The sequence below is a fragment of the Ranitomeya variabilis genome, chromosome 3 (assembly GCF_051348905.1).
Source record: "Ranitomeya variabilis isolate aRanVar5 chromosome 3, aRanVar5.hap1, whole genome shotgun sequence".
Classification (NCBI taxonomy): domain Eukaryota; kingdom Metazoa; phylum Chordata; class Amphibia; order Anura; family Dendrobatidae; genus Ranitomeya; species Ranitomeya variabilis.
Window position 1 is genome coordinate 268,582,647 of NC_135234.1, and position 24,932 is coordinate 268,607,578.

The 24,932-nt window shown below is 43.2% G+C and overlaps 1 protein-coding gene across 6 annotated transcripts in view; it reads left to right on the forward strand.

Moving 5' to 3' along the window:
• Nucleotides 1-24,932, forward strand: part of LOC143818160 (E3 ubiquitin-protein ligase makorin-2-like) — a 106,156-nt gene that overhangs the window by 15,067 nt on the left and 66,157 nt on the right. For 4 of the 6 annotated variants that reach the window (XM_077299564.1, XM_077299566.1, XM_077299563.1 and 1 more), the window contains exon 2: nt 22,377-22,496. The exons of the other annotated variants lie outside the window; for them this stretch is intronic. In XM_077299564.1, coding sequence (XP_077155679.1) covers nt 22,377-22,496 — 120 coding nt within the window. The remainder of the gene's footprint in view (nt 1-22,376; nt 22,497-24,932) is intronic. 6 annotated transcript variants of the gene reach the window in all.

Sequence of the window (24,932 nt, forward strand, 5' to 3'; positions counted from 1 at the left end):
GGTTTACCCCAACATATGAGGTATCAGCATACTCAGGACACATTGGACAACTTTTTTGGGGTCCAATTTCTCCTCTTACCCTTGGGAAAATACAAAACTGGGGGCTAAAAAATAATTTTTGTTGAGAATTTTTTTTATTTTCACGGCTCTGCGTTATAAACTGTAGTGAAACACTTGGGGGTTCAAAGTTCTCACAACACATCTAGATAAGTTCCTTGGGGGGTCTAGTTTCCAATATGGGGTCTCCTATGGGAGGCTTCTACTGTTTAGTTACATCAGGGGCTCTGCAAATGCAACGTGACGCCTGCAGACCAATCCATCTAAGTCTGCACTCCAAATGGCGCTCCTTCCCTTCTGAGCTCTGCTATGCGCCCAAACGGTGGTTCCCTCCTACATATGGGGTATCGGCGTACTCAGGACAAATTGGACAACAACTTTGGGGTCCAATTTCTCCTGTTACCCTTGGGAAAATACAAAACTGGGGGCTAAAAAATTAATTTTTGTGGGACAAAAAAGAATTTTTATTTTCACGGCTCTGCGTTATAAACTGTAGTGAAACACTTGGGGGTTCAAAGCTCACAACACATCTAGATGAGTTCCTTAGGGGGTCTACTTTCCAAAATGGTGTCACTTGTGGGGGATTTCAATGTTTAGGCACATCAGTGGCTCTCCAAACGCAACATGGCGTCCCATCTCAATTCCAGTCAATTTTGCATTGAAAAGTCAAATGGCGCTCCTTCCCTTCCGAGCTCTCCCATGCGCCCAAACAGTGGTTTACCGCCACATATGAGGTATTAGCATACTCAGGACAAATTGGACAACAACTTTTGGGGTCAATTTTCTCCTTTTACCCTTGGGAAAATAAAACAAATTGGAGCTGAAGTAAATTTTTTTGTGTAAGAAAAAAAAAAATGATGTTGTAAAAATGAAATTGTTGGTCAACTTTTAACCCTTATAACTCCCTAATAATAAAAAAAAAAAAAAAAAAAAATTTGGTTCCAAAATTGTGCTGATGTAAAGTAGACATGTGGGAAATGTTTCTTAAGTATTTTGTGTGACATATCTCTGTGATTTAATTGTATAAAAATTCAAAGTTGGAAAATTGCAAAATTTTCAAAATTTTCGCCTAATTTCCACTTTTTTCACAAATAAACGCAGGTAATATCAAAGAAATTTTACCACTATCATGAAGTACAATATGTCACGAGAAAACAATGTCAGAATCACCAGGATCCGTTGAAGCGTTCCAGAGTTATAACCTCATAAAGGGACAGTGGTCAGAATTGTAAAAATTGGCCTGGTCATGAACATGCAAACCACCCTTGAGGGTAAAGGGGTTACACTTTTTTTTTTTTTTTGTACTTTTTGGCATGCTTCAATAGTCTCCATGGGAGACTAGAAGCTGCTATAACCTGACTGGCTCTGCTACATAAAGGCCATGATCAGATCACCTGTGTGTAGCAGAATACCTCACTTGCTATGAGCACTGACCACTGGGTGGCGCTCATAGCAATCCAGCAATGACAACCATAGAGTTCTCCAGGAGACCTCTGGTTGTCATGCCAAACCCATCGGTGACCCCAGCACGATTGCCGGAAGTGTATGTTAAATGCTATCTGCGGCGTTTAACAGGTTAATAGCTGAGGGTGGATCGTGATTCCACCCTCGGCTGTTTCGGGCACATGTCAGCTGTTCAAAACAGCTGACATGTGTTGGGAAAGATGTGGGCTCACCGCCAGAGCTCACATAAGAGGGGGAGACCTAACATGTACTAGTACGGCGCATGTCTTGAAAGGGTTAAAGCCTTTGCTATCGCTGTACAGTGGTGAACAAGTGCTGTGTATGCAGTAGTGGCAATCGGGGCCCTAATGGTGCTAATACATCATCTCTGATTACAGGGCAAATTGAGTGTGGGGGGGGGGAGCATAACACAAATTGTTAGGTTTTTTTTTTTTCCGCCCTTAAAATTGTTCCCTAAAATTATTCCCACAAACTGCATCATCCCATATAAAAACAACCCCCACACGACTGTCCACAGAAAAAAGTTACATCTCTGAAAATAAGGAAAACAAAGATTGTGTAAAAGTAGCAAGGTATAAATCTAGTATTATGAAAATCATGCCAAACCAAAGAATGTTCGATTATTTATTAAAAAAAAGAGAAAAATCTACCAAAACGTAAGACTAATAAGGTAGGGTAGTCCGAAAAACAATCTCAAACACTTGGTAAGTTGAAGCATTCCAGGGTTTTGACCACATAGTGACACATCAGAATTGTGAAAGTTGGCCTGATTAGGGGGTGAAGGGGTTAATCATGGCACTAGTGACTAGTCTCTTAAACATAGATTTTTCTTAACTACCTTTAGGTATGTGTGACATGTAAACATGGACCACCCACACAATCGATGGGGTGGGATAGAAGCAATAAAAAAAGTAGCCTAAGAGCAATGTTGCCAAAACAATAAAACACAAATATAATATAATTCCCTATTACTGTAATCAGGTCACATAATCTCTACAGAAAATAACTTTTATAATTCGGATCCAATGGTGCCCAACTTGCCATGTACAAAATCCAGTTTGACTCTGAAAAGCTTTAAAAGACTAATGCTATGTTCACATGTTTTATGTATGTATGTGTGTGTGTGTGTATATATATATATATATATATATATATATATTTTTTTTTTATTTTTTTTTTTTTAAATGCAAATTTTTCACACCTTTTGGTTTATCCTCAGTATTTTGTGCAAACCTATGGGTTTTGAGGTTTGCATCATGTCACTATTTTCAGCGTTTCTTCACCCTTTGAAAGCAATGGGTGGTGCTTAAAAATACAGGTATCTGTTTTGGTGCCAAAACCTGAAGTAGAATTTTTATTTTTTGCTACTGAACTTTATCCGCATGCACAAGAGACAAACATTTCTTGACAAAAAGGCAGGAAAAAACTAATTAAAACCTGTTTTTTGCAGCAAGTTTCATATTACCAGGTGTAGGTGAACATAGTTTAATAGTTTCCTCTAAAACTTTGATTAATTTTATTCCCCATCGCTAAATGGGTAATATCACCATGATGAATATTCTAAAAATGGCCTGTTAGCTCTAACACTTTGTGAAACTGATATGCTGAACTATTATTGAGATTATGCCACCTAGTTGATTACAGTTGATTACAATAACGCATCATGTTTACATTTACATTTATCTTGTTACATATTGTGACACATGTCACATAGGAGCGCTCATTCCTGGGAGCACTTAGCCACTGCTAGTACCCGACTTTTATGGACATTTGAGCTTACATCTGGGCCTGTTGGCCATTGAAAACTCCCCTGATGAATCTCCGGGATTGGAGAGGAAACGCGTAGGGAGGCGTTTGAGATATTTTTCAAGTTGGGGGTGTCCATAGTTAGGCTTACTTGGGCCTGTCCTTGTGAGGACAGGAGTTATTGCTGGGGCACGACAGGGGTTTAGGGAAAAGGTCCCCATATCCCCTACCTCACTCTATCGTGGACCCTCCCTGGACCTTGCACAACTAATGTGGGGACCCTTTCGTCCATAATTGGTGAGATCAAACCAGTTTTTTATTAGAGCACAGTTTTCGTCATGAGCACTTCTTTATTTTGCTATGTGTTTAGTTTGTCCATTTTAAATTTATTAGTAAAGGTTATGTTTTAACAATTGGGTTGTAATGTTTACATTTTACAATCCTGGAAATATTGCTGATTTACACTTTTTATTTTGCATCCATTTATCCTGACCTAATGATGTTGGTAGAGTATGGTTTGTATGCAGTTCATGCATACATGCCTTAGAATATGTGCAGATGATCTGGAACTAGCAGTGCTTTGGACGCACTTAATGTCTGCTGCGCACAAAGCATTGTTTATTGAATGCAGGTGAATCTGCTTGTGTTCCCTGAACCGTGCGGAATCACTGTCCAATACGTTGGATGAAATTTGTCTTGCAGAAACTAGCGTCTCCGCTAGAGAAATTGTCAATCTGCGGTCTGAAGAGACGCACCACATGTTAGTCTCCGCGGATATCTCTGGACGCATAATGGGCATGGAATTTCTTAAAATCTGGATGCTGCGGGTTGGACGCTGCTAAAGTACACGTCCAGTCCACAGCGTTTACTGATAGTCTGCACATACCCTAAATGCATCTAAGGGAAATGTGTTGAAGAGATTAATGCTATGATTGTGCTTTAAAAGGCGTAATCAATTTTTTTTTTTTTTTTTTTTTTTTTTCTTTAACCACTTCACCCTGAGCCTGTTCTCACCTTCATGACTGGGCCTAATTTTACAATTCTGACCAGTGTCACTTTGTGGTAATAAGTCTGGAACTCTTCAACAGATCCTACGGATTCCGAGACTGTTTTTTTTTTTTTTCGTGGCACATTGTACTTCATGATAGTGGTAACATTTCTTCAATATGACTTGCCTTTATTTGTGAAAAAATTTAAATTAGGTAAATTTTGCTATTTGAATTTTTTTTTTATTTTTATGCCCCTAAATCAGTTATCACACAAAATGGTAAATACAGTAACATTTCCCACATGTCTACTTTACATCATTATTTTTTTTTGTTAGGAAGTTAAGGTTTAAACCTTGACCAGTGATTTAAAATTTGCTAACAAGTTTACAAAACTTTTTTTTTTTTCTTTTTTTGTTTTTTTTTGTTATAGCTTTATACGTTGGGTCGTTAAATATGCGTTGCTAGCAAATGTGTACTTATTTTCATTTTTTGATATATAATTATTTATGGGTAAATTGTGTGTGATTAAACAAAAAAAAATAATTTTTTTTTTACTTTTCACACTGAGACTTTGACTTTCTGTAGTCTGACCTCATGCGGCTGCATTGGAGCCCAGAGACTTCGGGGGGCCCCTGCAGGGCGGCTAATGAGGGCAATCTGGCCTGTTTATCCTGTCTCAAGGCTTCGGGGGCCCCTGGCCAGATTGCCCTCATGTGCGGCGGGCAGGGAGAGATCTCTGCAGCTCCGCTGCCTACAAGAGAAAATGGCAGCGGAGGTGCAGCAATCCTTCCTGCACGCGCTAACTATCAAACATAGCAGTCAGCGGCATAACTGGATGACCTCACCATTCAGCGCCGCGGCCGCTGGGCCATTGAGAGGAAGCTGCTGGCGATGGTGATGCTGTGGGAGAGCGTGGTGAGAGGTGCTGTCTGTGTGCGCGCGTAGCTCTGTGGGGGAGCGTACAGAGGTGAATGGTGCTGTTTGTAGGAGGAAGATAGGGCAAAGATGGGGGTGGTGGGGGAGAAGGCAATGATGGGAGTGTTGGAAAGGGCAATGATGGTGGGGAGGTGGAATGGACAATGATGGGATGGTGGGGGGAGGAGGAAATGATGGAGGTGATGGAATGGGCAATGATGGCAGTGGAAAGGACAATGATGGGGTGGTGGGGAAAAGGCAATGGGGGTGCTGGGGGAGAAGTAAATGATGGAGGTGGTGGAACGGGCAATAATGGGGGTGCTGGGGGAGGAGCTAAAGATGGAGGTGGTAGAATGGGCAATGATGGGGTGGTAGGGGGAAAGGCAATGATGGTGGTAGTGGAAAGGGCAATGGTGGGGGTGATAGGGGAGGAAGAAATGATGGAGGTGTTGGAATGGGCAATGGTGGGGGGAGGAGTAAATGATGGGCATGGTGGAATGGACAATGATCAGATGGTGGGGGGGAGAAGGCAATGATGGTGGCAGTGGAAAGGACATTGGTGGGGAAGGAGCCAATGATGGAGGTGGTGGGAGAGAGGGCTATTATGGGGGTGATTGGGGAGGAGGAAATGATGGAGGTGGTGGAGCAGAGAAAGCAATGATAGAGGTGGTGGAAGGTAATGATGGGGGGGGTCCTGGGGAGAGAGGGCAATGATGGGGGGGGGGGGAGAGGACAATAATGGGATGCGGGGGGGAGGAGGACAATGAAGGTTGTGGGGGATTTATAATGGATTTAGGAACGGGGAGGTGGAGGAAGACATTATCGCTTATTTTTAACACAGTACCTTAGTATATAGTGTACTCGCTTATGTATAGCGCCATCCCTCAGTATATAGCGTAGTCACATTTTATGTATAGCACAGTCCCTTAGTATATAGTGTACTCGCTTATTACATATAACACCATCCTTAGTTACATAGTTTCCTCTTTTATCATTTATAACACCGTCCTACCATCCTCTCTAGTTATGTATGGTACCGTCCCTTATTATACAGCTTCCTCTGCTGATATGTACAGTGCTGTCTCTTACATAGTGTATTCTTGTTGTTTTTGTTGTTCACAGCGCCCTCATTTATTATAGTCCGCTCTCGTTACGTATAAATGACTGCTGCAGGGCTGGTTTTAGGCAAAGTGGGGACCTAGGCAAAAGTTTAAAATGGGGCCCCAAATGCTAACATCACACAGAAGCATTTCTGCTGTATTTACATGCGCAGAGTTCAGGCCACTAAACAAGTGTGACAGTATTGAAGTCGTTTGCTTGTGTCCCCGGCCTCTTTACACCCACTGAAAAAGAATGATGGGAACAGAACAATCACTATTGGATCAATCTGTCCCCATACAGTATCATGTTATCAGCAGCACATCTACAGTTTACTCCAACGATGTGCTGCTGAGAACAATGATTTTTGTTCCCGCATAAACAATCACTCTGAATATGCAGCATTTTGCTTGTTTAGTATAATACACCCCATAGTCCTCATATAGTATAATACCCTCCCTATAGTCCTCCATATACACTGCTCAAAAAAATAAAGGGAACACTAAAATACCACATCCTAGATATCTCTGAATGAAATATTCCAGTTGTAAATTTTTATTCATTGCATAGTGGAATGTGTTAAGAACAATAAAACATTACAATTATCAATGTAAATCAAAATGAATATCCCATGAAGGTCTGGATTTGGAATGATACTCAAAATCAAAGTAGAAAATCAAATTACAGGCTGATCCAACTTCAGTGGAAATGCCTCATAACAAGGAAAATATGCTCAATATTGTGTATGACCTCCCTACTGCACAAACGCCTGGGCATGCTACTGATGAGGCGGTCGATGGTCTCCTGATAGATCTCCTACCAGACCTGGACTGAAGTATCTGCCAACTCCTGGACAGTCTGGTCCAATGTGACGTTGGTGGATGGAGTGAGACATGTCCCAGATGTGCTCAATCTGATTCAGGTCTGGGGAACTGGTGGGCCAGTCCATAGCTTTAATGCCTTCATCTTGCAGGAACTGCTGACACTCCAGCCACATAAGGTCTGGCTTTGTCCTGCATTAGAACCCAGGGCCAACCGTACCAGCATATGGTCTCACAAGGGGTCTGAGGATCTCATCTCGGTACCTAATGGCACTCAGGCTACTTCTGGCGAGCACATGGAGGGCTGCGCGGCCTTCCAAAGAAATGCCACCCCACATCATTACTGACTCACTGCCAAACCGGTCATGCTGAAGGATGTTGCAGGCAGCAGATCACTCTCCACAGCATCTCCAGACTGTCACGTCTGTCACATGTGCTCAGTGTAAACCTGCTTTCATCTGTGAAGAGCACTGGGTGCCATTGGTGAATTTGCCAATCCTGGTGTTCTGTGGCAAATGCCAAGCATCCTGCATGGTTTTGGGCTGTGAGCACAACCCCCATTTGTGGACGTCGGGCACTCAGACCATCCTCATGGAGTTGGTTTCTAAAAGTTTGTACACATACATGCACATTTGTGGCCTGCTGAAGGTCATTTTGCAGGGCTCTCGCAGTGCTCCTCTCGTTCCTCATTGCACAAAGACTGAGGTAGCGGTCCTGTTGCTGGGTTGTTGCCCTCCTACGGCCCCCTCAGCGTCTCCTGGTGTACTGGCCTGTCTCCTGGTAGCGCCTCCAGCCTCTGGACACTACGCTGACAGACACAGCAAACCACCTTGCCACAGCTCGCATTGATGTGCCATCCTGGATGAGCTGCACTACCTGAGCCACTTGTGTGGGTTGTACGGTCCATCTCATGCTACCACGAGTGTGAAAGCACAACCAACATTCAGAAGTGACCAAAACATCAGCCAGAGAGCATTGGTACTGAGTAGTGATGAGTGAGTATACTCGTTGCTCGGGTTTTCCCGAGCACGCTCGGGTGATCTCCGAGTATTTGTTAGTGTTCGGAGATTAGTTTTTGTCACTTCAGCTGAATGATTTACGGTTACTAGCCAGGCTGAGTACATGTGGGGGTTGCCTGGTTGCTAGGGAATCCCCACATGTGTTCAGCCTGTCAAGCAGCCGTAAATCATTCAGCTGAGGTGACGAAAACTAAATCTCCGAACACTTACAAATACTCGGAGATCACCCGAGCGTGCTCTGGAAAACCCGAGCAACGAGTATACTCTCTCATCACTAGTACTGAGATGTGGTCTATGGTCCCCACCTGCAGAACCACTCCTTTATTGAGTGTGTCTTGATAATTGCCAATTTTCATCTGTTGTCTATTCCATTTGCACAACAGCATGTGAAATTCACTTAGGAAGCAACACTGTTTGACAATGGACAGTTTGATTTCACAGAAGTTTGATTAACTTGGAGTTATATTCTGTTTAAGTGTTCCCTTTATTTTTTTGAGCAGTGTATTAAAATACACTCCTCAGTCCTCAATATAGTATTATACACTACTCATAGTCCTCCATATATTGTAATACACTCCCCATAGTCCTCAATATGTTAAAATACACTCCAGTCCTCCATATAGTATAATATAGTCCTCCATATATTAAAATACACTGCTCATTCCTCCATATAGTATGACTTGCCTCATAGTGCTCCATATAGTATTATACACTCCCCATAGTCCTCCATCTAGTATAATACACTCCCCATAGTCCTCCATCTAGTATAATACACTCCCCATAGTCCTCCATCTAGTATAATACACTCCCCATAGTCCTCCATCTAGTATAATACACTCCCCATAGTCCTCCATCTAGTATAATACACTCCCCATAGTCCTCCATCTAGTATAATACACTCCCCATAGTCCTCCATATAGTATAATACACTCCCCATAGTCCTCCATATAGTATAATGCACCGCCATAGTCCTCCATGTAGTACAATTCACTTCCCACAGTATAATGCACTCTAGTTATTCATACAGAATAATGTATTCTCCATAGTTCTCGATACATCATTATAATGCTGCCACCCCAGAGTATAATGCAGCCCAGCCATACAATTTAATGTAACCCCCCATAGAATATAATGCAGCCCACTCATATAGTATAATGCAGCCCCTCCATAGAATATATGGTATCCCCGTCAGAGTATAATTCATCCCCCATAGAATACAATGTAGCCCCCTCATAGAGTATGATGCAATCACCCCTCATAGAATGTAATAAGTTTAATACATAGAATATAATGTAGCTCCATCAGAGTTTGATGCAAACCTCCCCCGTGGAATATAATACAGTCCCACCCCCCATAGAATATAATGTAGCCGACCCCCTTCCCTCACTCATTCATATATTAGAAAAAAAAAACATACAATCCTCACCTCTCCTCGTGCCCCGCGCTGCTCCCGTCTCTGCTCCAGTCTCAGCAGCTGCAGTCTGCCCGGCACACAGCAGGTATGTGATGAAGTGACGTCATCGCGCACCCGCAGTGGCAGAGGGGAATGATGGAGACACTAGATGCAGTCTGATCTATGATCCAGCTGTCTGTCTTTTTAAGCGTGCATAAAAGTGCGGTCGGCCACCGTTTTGTGCACGGCTGAACAGAGGCTAGACTGAGTCCAGAGTAACTCTGCTGCCTCATTATAGTGAATTGATCCCTCGGGGTTTATCTGAAACATATCATTCATAGATTTAGATGGAAATGCAATGTAACTTTGGATAAAATTGGTATCATTTTACATAACATATTTGATCAACAAAAGCTTCAACTGAATCCACAAAAAAAGCAAGTCCCCAATCACGTCTGTCAATAAATATAGGGAGCGTTTGTTACTGGTAGTACAAAGGCTCTGGAAAAGTGCTATGGCTCCTCTCCGCTGCCCTATCCCCTCCCTCCAAAAGAAGCCCAGTTACTTATTAACTCCCAAATCCAAGTGCCCCGCAGTAAGCTTGATTCTGGGAAGACACACATGGAGTCAAAATCGTTACTGTGCCTGTACATTTCCAGAGGGGTGTAATTAACAAATTGGGCTCAACTTGATGGGTGATCCTACTCTCTTGGCACTTAGGGGATCTGTATATGGAGTTTGTAATCTATTCTATGATTTGTTTTCCAAGAGTCAAGCAGTAGTGTATAGCCACATATAGGGTATTGACATTTTCAGCATCAATTGAGAATTTTTGACGCCAGGTTTACTCATTTCCCCATGTGACAAGCTATAATCTGGGACTATAACTACATATTTACCACAAAAATTTAGTTTTTTTTTTTTTTCTTCACTGCCCTATAAATAACTTCTTTTTTTTTTTTTTTTTTTACCCAACCATGGTGTTAAAATGCTTACTTCATCATTAGATGAATTAATGGAAAGGTGTAGTTTGTAAAATGGGGTCATTTATAAGGGTTCTGTTCTAGCACCTCAGGAGCTCTTCAGTGTCTCATGGCATTAACAAACCATAACAGTCAAATCTGCACTACAATATGGCGCTCTTTCCCTTCTAAGGGTACCGTCACATTAAGCGACGCTGCAGCGATCTAGACAACGATGCCGATCGCTGCAGCATCGCTGTTTGGTTGCTGGAGAGCTGTCACACAGACAGCTCTCCAGCGACCAACAATCCCGAAGTCCCCGGGTAACCAGGGTAAACATCGGGTTACTAAGCGCAGGGCCGCGCTTAGTAACCCGATGTTTACCCTGGTTACCATTGTAAAAGTAAAAAAAAAAACTACATACTTACATTCCTGCCGCGTCCCTCGCCTTCAGCTTCCCTGCACTGTGTAAGCGCTGGCCGGAAAGCAGAGCGGTGACGTCACCGCTGTGCTCTGCTTTACGGCCGGCCGGCGCTGACGCTGAGGGACGCGACAGGAATGTAAGTATGTAGTGGTTTTTTTTTTTTTAACTTAACAATGGTAACCAGGGTAAACACCGGGTTACTAAGCGTGGCCCTGCGCTTAGTAACCCGATGTTTACCCTGGTTACCAGTGAAGACATCGCTGGATCGGTGTCACACACACCGATCCAGCGATGTCAGCGGGTGATCCAGCGACGAAATAAGGTGCTGGCCTTCTAGCTCTGACCAACGATGTCACAGCAGGATCCTGATCGCTGCTGTGTGTCAAACACAACGATATCGCTATCCGGGACGCTGCAACGTCACGGATCGTTATCGTTAAGTCGCTCAGTGTGACGGTACCTTAAGATTTGAACTGCCTAACAAGTTGTTCCTGATCACATGTAGGGTATTGGTGCACTAAGGAGAAATTGCACAAACTGAGGTCCATTTGTTCCTATTAGTCCTTGTAAAAAAATAAAAAATAAACATGGGGCTAAAAGGGACACTTGGGTAAAAATTTAATTCTTGTTTCTTCATCACCCAATGGTTTAAAATTCTGTGAAGCATATGTGGTGTCAACATGTTCACTGAACCCAGCAGGGGTGGGGAATCTTCCCCCCCCCCCCCCCTCTACCAAGGGCCATTTAGATATTTATACCATCCTTCGAGAGCCGTACAAACTCCGCCCACAAAGTGCATCCTGACTCTGGCACTGATGTCAGGACGTAATCTTTCATTGCATGCCCTTCAGTGTTAAGTAGTGAGGTGTGTGTGTGTGTACGCTTACAGAGCAAGAAGAAATTAATGAGCTGGTGGCAATCAAAATACAGCTCCCTGCCCAAGAATGCATTCCCTGAGAATCTGCCCGGGGGCCTGATAGGTCATCAAGGGCCGTAAATGGCCCTGGAGCCTGAGGTTCCCCACGCCTGCCCTAGAAAATGGGGTCAGTTATGGAGGTTTCTGCTATTCTGGCACACCAATGTGACATAGCACCCTCAAACCATTCCAGCAAAATCTCCAGTATAGTGCGCCTTCTGAGTTTTGTACTGTGTCTCGATAAGTAGTTTTCGACCACATATAGGGCATTGGTGTAAATTGTGTAACAAAACTGGTTCAGTTTTTCCTGTTATCACTTATCAAGGATCACATCGGAGAGATCACGCAGAATCCCGCCTCTGCCACCAGTTGTTAAAGATCACAGCCTGGGAGGTCGTAACTGAAGCCACCATGCTGTTATCTTTTTGTCGCGTAGAGCCCTCTGCTGCCCTCTATCGTTTGAACAATTACACAATTTACCGACGAGGCTGTTGCTATTTTCACTTAAGCCGGTTATTGGGAGGCTATCAGTGAGCGTATGGAATGCATAGAATGTGTATATACCCCTGGTACGGTCACTGCTAACTCCACGATAACCCAAGAACTACTCGCAGCTACGAAATATACAAAAGATTTTAGATTTTATGCTGATCAGAGATTTGGCTTGGCGAACGAGAGCAATTCGATTGAAAGCGTCCAGTGAACGGAATCGTGCATATACTGATATGTATCTCTCTTCATGAACACAGGTGCTGGTAAAAGGTCAAGATGGATTATGATCTAAGTTGGAACCCCCCTCCTTGATGAGCTCACATGGGATGTCCTCCGCTCTTTAAGATTTAATGAAATTTTCAAGATTAACATCTTCATTCCCGATCGCAGAAGTTTGAGATCGCTCTATATTTTATTGGAATTTTACCTTTCCGTAGATGACTGGCACCAACCATGTCATGTTTACCATCTGGCCACCATTGATTTGTCGCTATAGGCATGTTAGTTATGAATAAATATGCATATTCTTTGCCAATTTAATCCTGAATTCAAAAATGGATGTCCCATCAAAATCGGATCTATGCAAACCCAAATATTCATAACTTTTCACTGATGTCCCAGTAGCTAGTCAAAGGTGTAACATTTCCCTGAAGGGAACAATAGTTTCAGTTCACCTCAGGATGTCTTTCCTGGGGACAAACTTTTCCACTTCTCTATGGGTAAACAGATGTTCTTTTATTACCTGGACCTCAAAAGATCTTTCTAATTACCTGTACTCTGTAGGGAGTCTTGGCATCAAAGGGAACTAATGGTTAACTCTTTCTATCTTAATTGGTTTCCTCACCACCTATCTACATGTAATTTTACTCACTTCACTATGTCTGTTCTGTCCTCACTAAATGAGACAGGCCCACATAGATATACAGTCAGCTAAACCACTATACCGGGTCCAATAAGGAGACTGTAGTTGAGTCTGTGCTTTATTAAACGTAGTGGTATATTGATGCGGTGAAACTGCAATGCAATCGCAAGGGGGATGAAGTGCAAGCGTCTTTCCTTGAAAGCAAACTGGAGGAAGTGAAAGGAAAATGGAGGGAAATGGAGGCTGAGCTACCATAATGCATTGCAAAGGGGAGGAGAATGAGACATGGAAAATACAAAAACAGAAAATAGAACTGTCAACATGACTCTGACCGCTAGAGGGAGCCAAAGCACTGCAGATAAATAAAGTTATGAACTAATTAGATGGCGGAGACAGAACACTCCCCATCTGACATCAACGGATGTCACTACTCCTTTCTTCTGAAGGCAACAATAGGACCAGTTCAGATACCGGTCTGGAAAATGTCTTAGGTTCATTCCCTTTGGTCATCCTTAGCTCAACTTTGCGGATGTTGCCGTCCTTGCTCGGGAACGTTGCGGTAACTAGACCAAGTGGCCACTGGTTCCGATGAATTTGACAGTCTTTCACAAGAACAAGGTCACCTATGTTCAGATTAGGTTTAGTAGATTGCCTCTTCGTACGTAGCTGCAGGGTAGACAAATACTTTCTGGGACAGGTGGCGCAAACAGTATTTGCAAGACTTTGTACCTGTCTCCATTTGCTCTTGTAGAGGTCCTTAGCGTCGAATCCTCCTGGAGGGGCACTGGACAGTCCCGTTTTCTGGGTAAGTAGAGTAGCTGGAGTCAATAACAAGGGATCCTCAGGGTCGTTAGGAACTGGAACCAGGGGTCTTGTGTTAATTATAGCTGCAGCTTCTGCCATGAAGGTGATGAGGCTTTCGTGGGTGAGCCTCGCTGTTCCTTCTTGAAGAAGAGTGGAGTCAAGAATTCTCCGTACTAGACCAATCATTCGTTCCCAAGATCCTCCCATATGTGAAGAGTGAGGTGGGTTGAATGACCATGTGCAACTTTGGTCACTGAGGAACCTCTCAAGAGTCTTATAGTCTAGATTTGAAGGTATTTCTAATTCCTTTGCTGCACTGACGAAGTTAGTACCTCTGTCTGAACGTATGTGCTTGATAGGGCCATGGATGGCAATAAAACGTCATAAGGCATTGATGAAGCTTGACGTGTCAAGGGACTCGATGACCTCTATGTGGACGGCTCTGATTGACATGCAAGTGAACATGACTGCCCAACGTTTACTATTGGCTTGGCCGCCTCTCGTACGACGTGTAACAACTGACCAAGGCCCAAACACATCAAGACCAACGCTAGTAAAAGGAGGGTCTGGGTTGAGTCTATCTGCTGGTAGGTCAGCCATCTTTTGGGTTTGAGTTGAACCACGAAGCTTACGGCAGGTAATACATTTGTAGATAACACTACTCTCTTTGCACTGACGATCCACACACCAGCAGACCTGATGGCTCCTTCTGTAAATAGTCTTCCTTGGTGCTTGACCAGATTGTGGTAATGTTGTACGATTTAGGTAGGCAACATGACATTTTCCGGGAAGTATAAGAGGGAATTTCTCCACAAACTCCATCTCCGCTTCTGAGTCGACCTCCTACTCTCAGTAGGCCGCTGTTGTCGATGAATGGGTTGAGTTTTCTCAATACACTGCTCACTGGTATTGGAGCTTTGTTAATAAGACATTGGATTTCTGCAAAGTAGGTTTCTCTTTGAACAGTGAGGATGATGTGATTTCTAGAGAACTCTAGGTCGGAGGTAACGTAGGTATTTTTACAAAGATGCCAACCTTTACATTTTTCTGTGCCACAAGTTCTGGTGGTCCTGAATAAGCGAGCTATATGAGTCAGGCAGGTAATAGCTCGAGTAAGTGACTTCCAACTTGAGAATCTGTCGAACCTGCAAGATCCAAGCTGGATAACAGAGGTCATTGTATGAAGTGTAGACACCTGAGGGCAGATTTCAGCATCTGAGTCCTCTCCTACTAGTTCAAAGGTGTCTGGAAAACATTCCTCCAATGTACAATAGTTTTGGTTCTGAGAGCCACGTTGTGCTTCCTAGTCGACTTGCGTCAACTGCTCTAGTTGCATGATCTGCGGGATTCTGGTCCGTGGGTATGTAATGCCACTGCTTTGGATGAACTGATCTCCTGATTCGTAGCACTCTGTTATTGACATAAACGTAGAATCGCCTGGTTTCGTTGTGGATATATCCCAGGGACTACTTTGCTGTCTGAGTAGAACTTGGTCTGGGTCGATATCCATTTTGGATGTGATGAACTCCGCTAACTCAACAGCTAGGACTGCGGCACAAAGCTCTAACCTGGGTATAGTGTGCTCTGGTTGTGGTGCGAGTTTGGCCTTTCCCATAATGAAACCAATGTGGCACTGACATTTGGAGTCTACAGTTTTGAGGTAGGCAACAGCGGCAATTGCTTTGACGGAAGCATCTGCAAATACGTACAGTCTTTGGCTCTGTATCTCAGTAGATGGCACAGGGGCGTATGGTCTTGGCACATTCAGGTTGGAGAGTGGCGCTAACGAGTTCTTCCACTCTTCCCACTGGATCCTCTTATCAGGTGGCAGAGGTGCATCCCAGTCAGATGTTTCCCTAGTTAAGTCTCTTAGTAGGGCCTTGCCTTGTATAGTAACAGTAGCTGCGAAACCCAAGGGATCGTACAGACTGATGGTAGACAGGACGCCTCTGCGAGTGAAAGGCCTTTCTTCCTGGCTGACCTGAAAGGTGAAAGTGTCTGACTGTAGATTCCAGAGAAGCCTGAGGCTACGTTGCATTGGTGCAGGGTCTGACCCCAGGTCCAGGTCTCTGAGACCATTACATAGGTCCTGAGAAGGGAATGCTTCCATGAGTTCTTGGCTGTTTGAGGCTATTTTATGAATCCTAAGGTTCGAGCAGGCAAGCATGTCCTGGGCTCTCCTGAGAAGACTGATGGCAGTCTCATTTGAAGGCATGGCTTTCAGACAGTCGTCGACATAAGTCCTTTTCTATGAATCGTCTGACATCTGTTCCGTATTCTGCTTCTCCTTCCTGAGCCGACCTTTTGAGTCCGTAAATGGCGACTGCAGGGGAAGGACTGTTGCCAAAGATGTGCACTCTCATGCGATACTCTGTGACTTCTTTAGTAGGATCATTGTCTCTGTACCAGAAGAATCTTAGGAAGTTCCTATGTCTCTCTCTCACAAGGAAACAATGGAACATTTGCTGGATGTCAGCGATGAAGGCAATGGAATCCTTGCGGAAGCGCATAAGTACACCCAGCAGTTTGTTGTTGAGGTCTGGTCCTGTCAGTAGAATGTCATTCAGGGAGACATCATTAAATTTAGCACTGGAATCAAACGCGACTCTGATCTGGCCTGGTTTCTTAGGGTGGTATACTCCGAACATGGGTAGGAACCAGCATTCTTCAGAGTCTTTGAGAGTGGGAGCTAGTTCTGCGTGACGGTTTTCAAAAATCTTTGACATGAAGGAGAAAAAGTGATCTTTCATCTCTGGTTTCTTTTGCAGATTACGTTTGAGAGAGGAGAAACGTTGTAATGCCTGATTTCTGTTGTTCGGTAGACGTGGGCTGTGTGTTTTGAAGGGAAGAGGTGCGACCCAGCTGTTGGTCTCATCTTTAACGAGTCCCTTATCCATTACCTCTAAGAACAACTTGTCCTCTATCGTCATTGCCACTTGGTTGTCCTGCTTAGTTCTCTGGAAAAGTGTGCACCCTAACTGATCCTCATAGCTTCCCGACACTATACTGCTGTCGTGAGTAAAGTCTATTAAATGGTTGGGCAGTTGGATGCTGTGTGGCAGTTCCCTGACATGGAACTCATTGTTACAAGGTTGAAACAGAGATGGTCGTCCTTTCTCCAATGTATTTGTCAGCATGCTTGTCACAGAAGATGGGGTGTGCATGCGTCCCAAGCATATGTTGCCAATTATGACCCATCCTAGGTCTAGCTTTTGGGCATAGGGAGCATTGTGGAGTCCATTGATATGACGTCTCGCTTTATGAACCTGCAGGATATCTCTCCCCAACAGCAGAATTATCTGGGCCTGATGGTCGAGTTTCGGTATAAGGTGTGCTATTCGTTCTAAGTGAGCGTGATGGATTGCTACATCTGGCGTAGGGATTTCAGATCTGTTGTCTGGGATCTGGTTACATTCGATGATCGTAGGTAGCGGTAGGCAGAATTGTCCGTCTAATGACTCGATTTGGTAGTCAGTAGCTTTCCTGCCTGCTGTTGTCACAGTACCTGCACACGTCTTTAATGAGTAAGGAGTGCTTGGCCCTTTGATGTTGAATAGGTCAAAGAACGTTGATCTAGCCAAGGATCGATTATTTTGATCATCCAAGATGGCATACAGTCTTACAGCTTGGTCTCTATGGCCCTTCGGGTATACTCTGACGAGGCATATTTTTGAACAGGACCTACTGTCTATTGTCCCTTTTGCAGAACTTGGTACATTGTGAAGTGATCTCTGGCGTAGCTGTATCAGTGTTTCTTTCCTCCCCGCCATGCTCACTATCAGCTGGCGTGTTTTGTGTACTCCATGGAGCTGGACAAGGATGTAGAGCGGTGTTATGATCTGTGGTGCCACATTCTGTGCATTTTACACTGACCTTGCAATCCTTGGCGAGATGAGTTGTGGACGAGCAGCACTTGTAGCAGATACAGTTTTCTTTCAGGAAGCTTCTGCGATCTGGCATAGATTTTCCTCTGAAGGCTCTGCATTTCAGGAGAGGATGAGGCTTCTGATGAAGTGGGCACTGCTTGTCAGGGTCCTGCACCTTTGTCTCTGATTGGGAGCAGCCAGCAGACCTGTAATTAGAACCTGAAGAAGAAACATAAGTCTTGTGTACTGCCACGGATGTTCTGCGTGGATTTGCAGGTGGTGATGGTGTGGCATATGGTATTGCAAAGTCAAAGCTGGGATCGTTTCTAATTCTCGCTTGTTGGTGTATGAAGTCTACAAAAACGGAGAAGGGAGGGAATGGAGCGCTGTGTTTGTATTTGTACATGTAACCACGTGTGAGCCACCTCTCCTGTAGATTGTAGGGCAACTTCTGGACTATAGGGTTAACACCTCTGGCTGTGCCGAGAAATGCAAGTCCCTGTAGGTCGTCCTCGTATTTGGCAACTTGGACTTCCTTTAGCAGGTCGCTTTGCTCTCTATGTTTCTGGAAACCTTTGTTAAATATTTTAGGAAAGTCATCGATTCTTTTGAACAAGGCTCTTTCTATTACTTCTGCTGAGCCGCGTAACACTCATCCAGCCTCTTCCAGATCTTTGAGGCCAGTCTCAGGGCGGTTTATATTAATGTCTCTGATCCTTACTGCGTGTTTGACTGACTCTTCTCCCAGGTATTTGACTAACAGGTCTATCCCTTCCCTGTGTTGTAGCCCCAAGTCTCTAGTGACATTTTGAAAGGAAGCTTTCCAAGCTCTGTAACCTTCAGCTCGGTCAGTGAATTTCATGAGTCCCTTGGCAACCAGTTCACGTCGTGTGAAGAACTTGGCAAATTCTGTCGTGAACCGGTTGTCAGCAGAGTATGCTGGTGATGGGTCGCCCCGATAGTGATGTGAGGTGCGTTCATACCTGTTAGTGTCCTCGGGGTGGCGCCAGCCGGTGTCGTATTGCTTCGGTCTGACGTACGGTGTGTCAGCAGGGTGATCCACGTTGGTTACCTGGTGAGGGGCAAGGTAGTCATTAGCAGAGTTGTTTTGTCTCACGTTTTCAAGTTTGTTTCTGTCCTGGAGCTGATCCTCGTGATGACTCTCGCTCACTTCGCTGGAGACGTCGTATTCTTGTTTTGGTACTGGTTCAGGGTTATAGTTTAGATAGGGAAGTTCATTAACATACTGAGATGTGCGTTGTGGTGAGTCTTGTAGTGGAAACTCCAGACTCGACATACTGCTTTGGCTATGCAGCTTGGGGTTTTGTACGGCTTCTAGCGATTCTGCTTTGGTGAGGGCTGCGGCAGCTTCCCTTTTTGCTGCTAGGCTTTCTAAGGCGGCATCCACACGTGCCTTCTCTAACTGCGTCCTTCTCTCTTGGTCGGCTCTCTCTAAGCGTGACCTTCTCTCTTTGTCATCTAGGCGTGCTTTTTCTAATTTAAGTTGCATCTCTTGGTCAGCAAAGCTCGCTCGTATTTTGCCGGCTTCAGCATTTGCGCGGGCAATGGCGACCGCGCTGCTGATGGATGTTGTCTTTGAGGAGACGGAAGTAACAGATCTTGTTCTATGCGATTTGTGAGACATGGTGTCTTGGGGAAAGTGCTTGGCTGTGCAGAGATTGCTGTAGCTGTATTTAGTCTGAGTAGCCGGTGACTTGAATCCCACTAGTTGGATGGCTGCCGTTTCACTGTTCTGTCCTCACTAAATGAGACAGGCCCACGTAGATATACAGTCAGCTAAACCGCTATACCGGGTCCAATAAGGAGACTGTAGTTGAGTCTGTGCTTTATTAAACGTAGTGGTATATTGATGCGGTGAAACGGCAATGCAATCGCAAGGGGGATGAAGTGCAAGCGTCTTTCCTTGAAAGCAAACTGGAGGAAGTGAAAGGAAAATGGAGGGAAATGGAGGCTGAGCTACCATAATGCATTGCAAAGGGGAGGAGGATGAGACATGGAAAATACAAAAACAGAAAATAGAACTGTCAACATGACTCTGACCGCTAGAGGGAGCCAAAGCACTACAGATAAAGTTATGAACTAATTAGATGGCGGAGACAGAACAATGTCCATTGTGCAATTTTCATCAAGGAGATTTAGAATGCAAGATTTTTATATATATATTTTTTTCTTCTACTGGAAATTGGAGGGTGGGGTTAAGGGTGAATGCCCCCTCACTGGAGTGGACTCTGCAAAGTACTGCAGTGCGCAGGTGTCGGGGCTCTTTGAATTTTTCCGGCATCTGCGTATGGCAGTACTTTGCTCTGCCCTCTACAGGCCAGAGAAGTATGCCTGCGCAGGAGTGCGATGCCGGGTAGCCTGTGTGGATGATGCAGGGCCGCTGGCCAACCTCTTTAACAATCACAAATATTTATGGAACGAGTCTCTTTTGGGTCAGCAAATACCAATAGCTCCAGCAGCTAATCTGTGACTGCAGCATTACATTGTGCTATATACACAGGTTTTTATTGGTAGCAGAAACAGTAAGCCTTTGTCAGTGCAGCTGTCGGACAGCTGCCTCTGCACTCCTGCACCTGTAGATTCTTCAAGGAATCTGCATGCGTTTAGTGTTGCTATGTACGACAATCTTGCACGAGAATACTTTTTTTTGTGTGTGTTCATAGATGGTAAGTGTTATAAAGATATAATAAATGGAAAAGTTAGAGGTTACCACTTTATCTTATTTTGCCTGGTGCAGCTTTCCTCAAATTGACCAGCGCTTTTGTCCATAAGGACCCCTTCACACTTTCGTGTTTCTGGTACCTGTGGCATAATTTTTCACACGTACATCAGTTATTTATTGGGCCATTAACCACCAAAGTGGTGCATCACATTAGATGCTCCAATTCTGGCACTTTGCCTCAGCTCTTCTCAATTGCCTTGGTGAATTGGCAATCGGGGTAATGGTGCATGGGGCCAATGTAAGCTGTGAATTGACCACAAACATAGCTGACACAAGCCCTGGTGTTGATAATGGAGAGGTCTCTATCAGACACCCCCTTTACTAACCCAGTAATAAAAAGAAAATAAACAAATACTTTAAAAAAACAAACAAACAAAAAAAAACACTCTTTCCCTGGCTCACCATTTATTTAAAAGGGGAAAAAAAAAAATCAAACGCAGTTCCGACGTAGTCCAGGGAATCAGTCGATACAACAAAAGAGAAAAAGACTAGACTAATAATGGTATGCACACCCATAAATAGTAAGAAAAATAGGACAACTTTTATTACACCTCAAAAAAGACACACACTCACAATAAAACCATTTAAAAAACCAAATATAATGGTGGCATACTGGAAAAAGCACAATAATACAATACAAATGGGTCTAAGTGGCATCAATATTTGGGCTTAGGGTGACTTACATGCATTAGGATTTGAGCATGCTCAGAGTGTACTGTAACCTGCCATATAGGTGTATTTAATGTATGGCGCCTCATATCTTTGCATCTGGTTTGTCTTTTCATTGCACTATATTCGTTCTTTATGGGGCTATCACAGTATCTATACATGTCTACAGCATACTGTGTGCCACTACTTAGTCCCATTTGTATTGTATTATTGTGCTTTTTCCAGTATGCCACCATTATTTTTGGGTTATTAGGTATATGAGCAAGAGATGTGTTGTATCTGTATAACCAACTGTATTATTCAAATTGATTTGTATTTGTAATTTATGTTTTGGTTATGTCATACTATGCATGATTTCTATAGGGGTGATGGCTATTGGTCCTATATTTAGGCCTTTTTAAATGGTTTTATTGTGTGTCTGTCTTTTTTAAGGTGTAATAAAAGTTGTCCTATTTTTCTTACTATTTATGGGTGTGCATACCACTATTAGTCTAGTCGTTTTCTCTTTTGTTGCATCAATTTTGTCCTTAGACTAGGTTTTGCACCCTGCATTATACTGTAATTGTCATGGGAGTGCACCCTATTTATGCATATTCACAGGGAATCATAGTCCACAAATCCAAACCTGAAAAACATAAAAGGGAAATAAAAGACTGTACCTTGTTCACCAATTTTAGAAATAAATAAAAGTTCCCACTTGGGTCCGACTTGGTCCAGCGCTTCACACGACGTTCCCTGAATCTGGCTTGCACTTGCACTGTGTTCCTCAAGACCCGGCAAATGAAAAGCAGTAATGTTATTGCTCTTCAGTTACTGGATCTCATGGAGTGGATGCGCAGAACGTCGTGGAAGCCCCAAAAACGTCATATGTCCGTGGGAACTTATTTTTTAAGCGGACGTGTGAATGGGGCCTAAAACGAAGCTGGTGGAGGAGCAGGTGACCAAACCAGTCCATCAGCCGCCTCCAATTTTTTTCTATTGGAGGAGACTGATGGACTGGTTTGGTAACATGTCCCGCACCAGCAGCCATTGGATAGACCGAAGTTGACTTCATAGTAATGTTCATATCTTATGTATTATACATGTTAAACAATAAGCAATTTTTTTTTTTAACAATTTAATTCTTTGCTTAATAGAGCGTTTTTACGAGGTGCTTGTAGATGGGGCACAAATTGCCGCTTCTCCCATGAAACAAAGTATATTCCAGTTTGCCGACACTTCCGGAGTGGATTCTGTAGCTATGGAGACAGATGCAGGTAATGATAGCCTTCATTGTTTATAATCACAAGCTATCATGTTGAAAACCTGCCACTACTGTAAAGGGTAGTGTAATGCGCTTGTAAAGGACTTGGAGAACCTGTCAGCAGAATTTTTGTAAAGTAAAGACATGGCTCTGATTGCGCCGTAATACCGATTTACATTTATATATTATTGAAGAAATTCACTTTGTTCATGTTTTTGTTTTTAAATCAGCAGTTGAAGTTTTTGGTTTCGGTTGGGTAATGGTGATCACAAAATAAGTTTTCATGTATCCTTTAATAAAATGTGTAGAAGAGTGGTTACAAGAACACAACTTCAAGAAGGCAAATTTTCCAACAGTTGAGATGATCTTGGTGCAATAAACTGGGACGATATCCTGAGACCTAAAAGTACACAAAGAAAATGGGAGACGTTTATTAGCATCCTGAATAGGACCTGTGCACAGTGTATATACCTTGTGGGAATAAACATGCTAGAAATGGGAGGAAACCAATATGGCTAAATAGAGGTGTAAGTGGCGTAGTAAGTGACAAAAAGAAAGCAGTTAAAGCAGAGGCGTAGCTAGGATTTTGGTTCAGGGGGGGGCCAAGCTTTTCACTGGGTCGCTAACCAGGTAACCTTGATTACAACTTGGTGACACACCCTAATAGTGGAGAACCTCAGCAGATGACAGCGATGTTGCCGAAAAAAAGCTATAATGTTACAGATTGTATATACTAGATTCCTTGATAGGGTGTTAGTCCAAGGAACAAGTCTGATTGTCGTATGTGGAGTCGGGAAGGAATTTTTTTCCCCAATGTGGAGGTTAGGGTTTGCCACATGGATTTTTTTTTTTTGCCTTCCTCTGGATCAACATGGTAGGCTATGGGTTGAAGTAGATGGACTTAGTCTTCCTTCAATTTTAAATACTATATTACTATGGAATGTTAAGGGCTTGAGATCTCCCCAAAAATGTGAAAATCCTCAGACATTTAAAACGCTTAAAACCTGACATTGCCCTACTACAGAAGACACACATTCTGAAGGTAGATTTTTCCAGAATGAGAAAATTGTGGGTGGGTGATGTCTATGGCTCAGCCTTGGTAGATAGAAAATCTGAGGTTATAATCCTAATGTAATAAGCACTTTACGCACCAGATCATTAGCCAGCAAATGGATAGTTAGTGTATACTTATCCAGCTAACAATGTCCACACCTACTGTCTACAATATCTATGCCCCTAACATGGGGAACAAATCCTTTTTAAACAGTTGGAATGTAGACTTCTGTTTGACTCCAATTCTAATAAATTAGGTGGCGATTTAGTTCAGTGGTATCGGTCCCCAAAGACAGAAAAAATGTTGCAGCTACCGTTCAACAAACTACTCACAACAAGATGCTACCACCTCTGTTGGCATTTTGTCGGCTGAATCTTGGAGATTCTTCAACACTAGTAACAGAGAATATACTGATTTCTCACATGCCAATAACTCCTGGTCCCAGGTAGATTATCTTCTGGTCTCCCTCTCCTAATTGGCCAAACTAATCGCTGTAAATATTGATAACATTGCTATCTCAGACCAGGCTCCGGTGATCCTGGAATTGTCAAGGGTTTTCCCTCAAGGTTCAGACTTTGTGGAGATTACCCAACTCTTTCTGCGAAGATGAATCTTTCATTTTCTCTCTCAAAGTATTATGGCAAGAATTCTTATCCGGTAACTAAGCTCATCATATTGATCCTATGTTATTATGGGAATCGGCTAAGGCGGTACTTCGGGGGAAAATTTTGGCTTATACTTTCACCCATAAAAAAAGTTCTTAAAATATGGTGAACTATGCAAAGAATTAAAACAAACTTGTACCAAATTCGTACTCGACCCTTCCCTCATAAATAAAAACCTCTGGACACAAAAACAAACGAGTTTAACCAATATGCAGATCTGAGGGAATAGTTTTATTTATCTAGATTAGAAGCTTTCCGTTATAGATTTGAAAATAAATTGGGGCTAATGATGGCTAACTTGGCTAAAGGGATGAGAGAACCTCAAGGAATCTTCCAGTTCAAAAATATGAATGAGAAAGTTCACACTAACCCTAAAACAATTAATGATATTTTGTGTTCCTTTTATAGAGACCTATATAAAAATACTGGGTAAGCCCCTAATTTTCCAGATACATTCTTAGATGAGGTCAAATTGCCCTCTTTCACAGAGGAGCAAAAATCTATACTTAATGAACCTATCTCTTTGGAAGAGGTCACCAATACAATTAAGAAACAAACTAAATAAAGCTACTGGCCCAGATAGTTATACAAACGAATTCTACAAACCTTTAACTGCTGAAATTTCCCCATGGTAGAATCGATTTTTAATAAAATGTCTCTGGGGATCCCATTTTCCCTTCTGCAAATATGGCCTACATTAAATTATTACTGAAACCACACAGACCCTCTA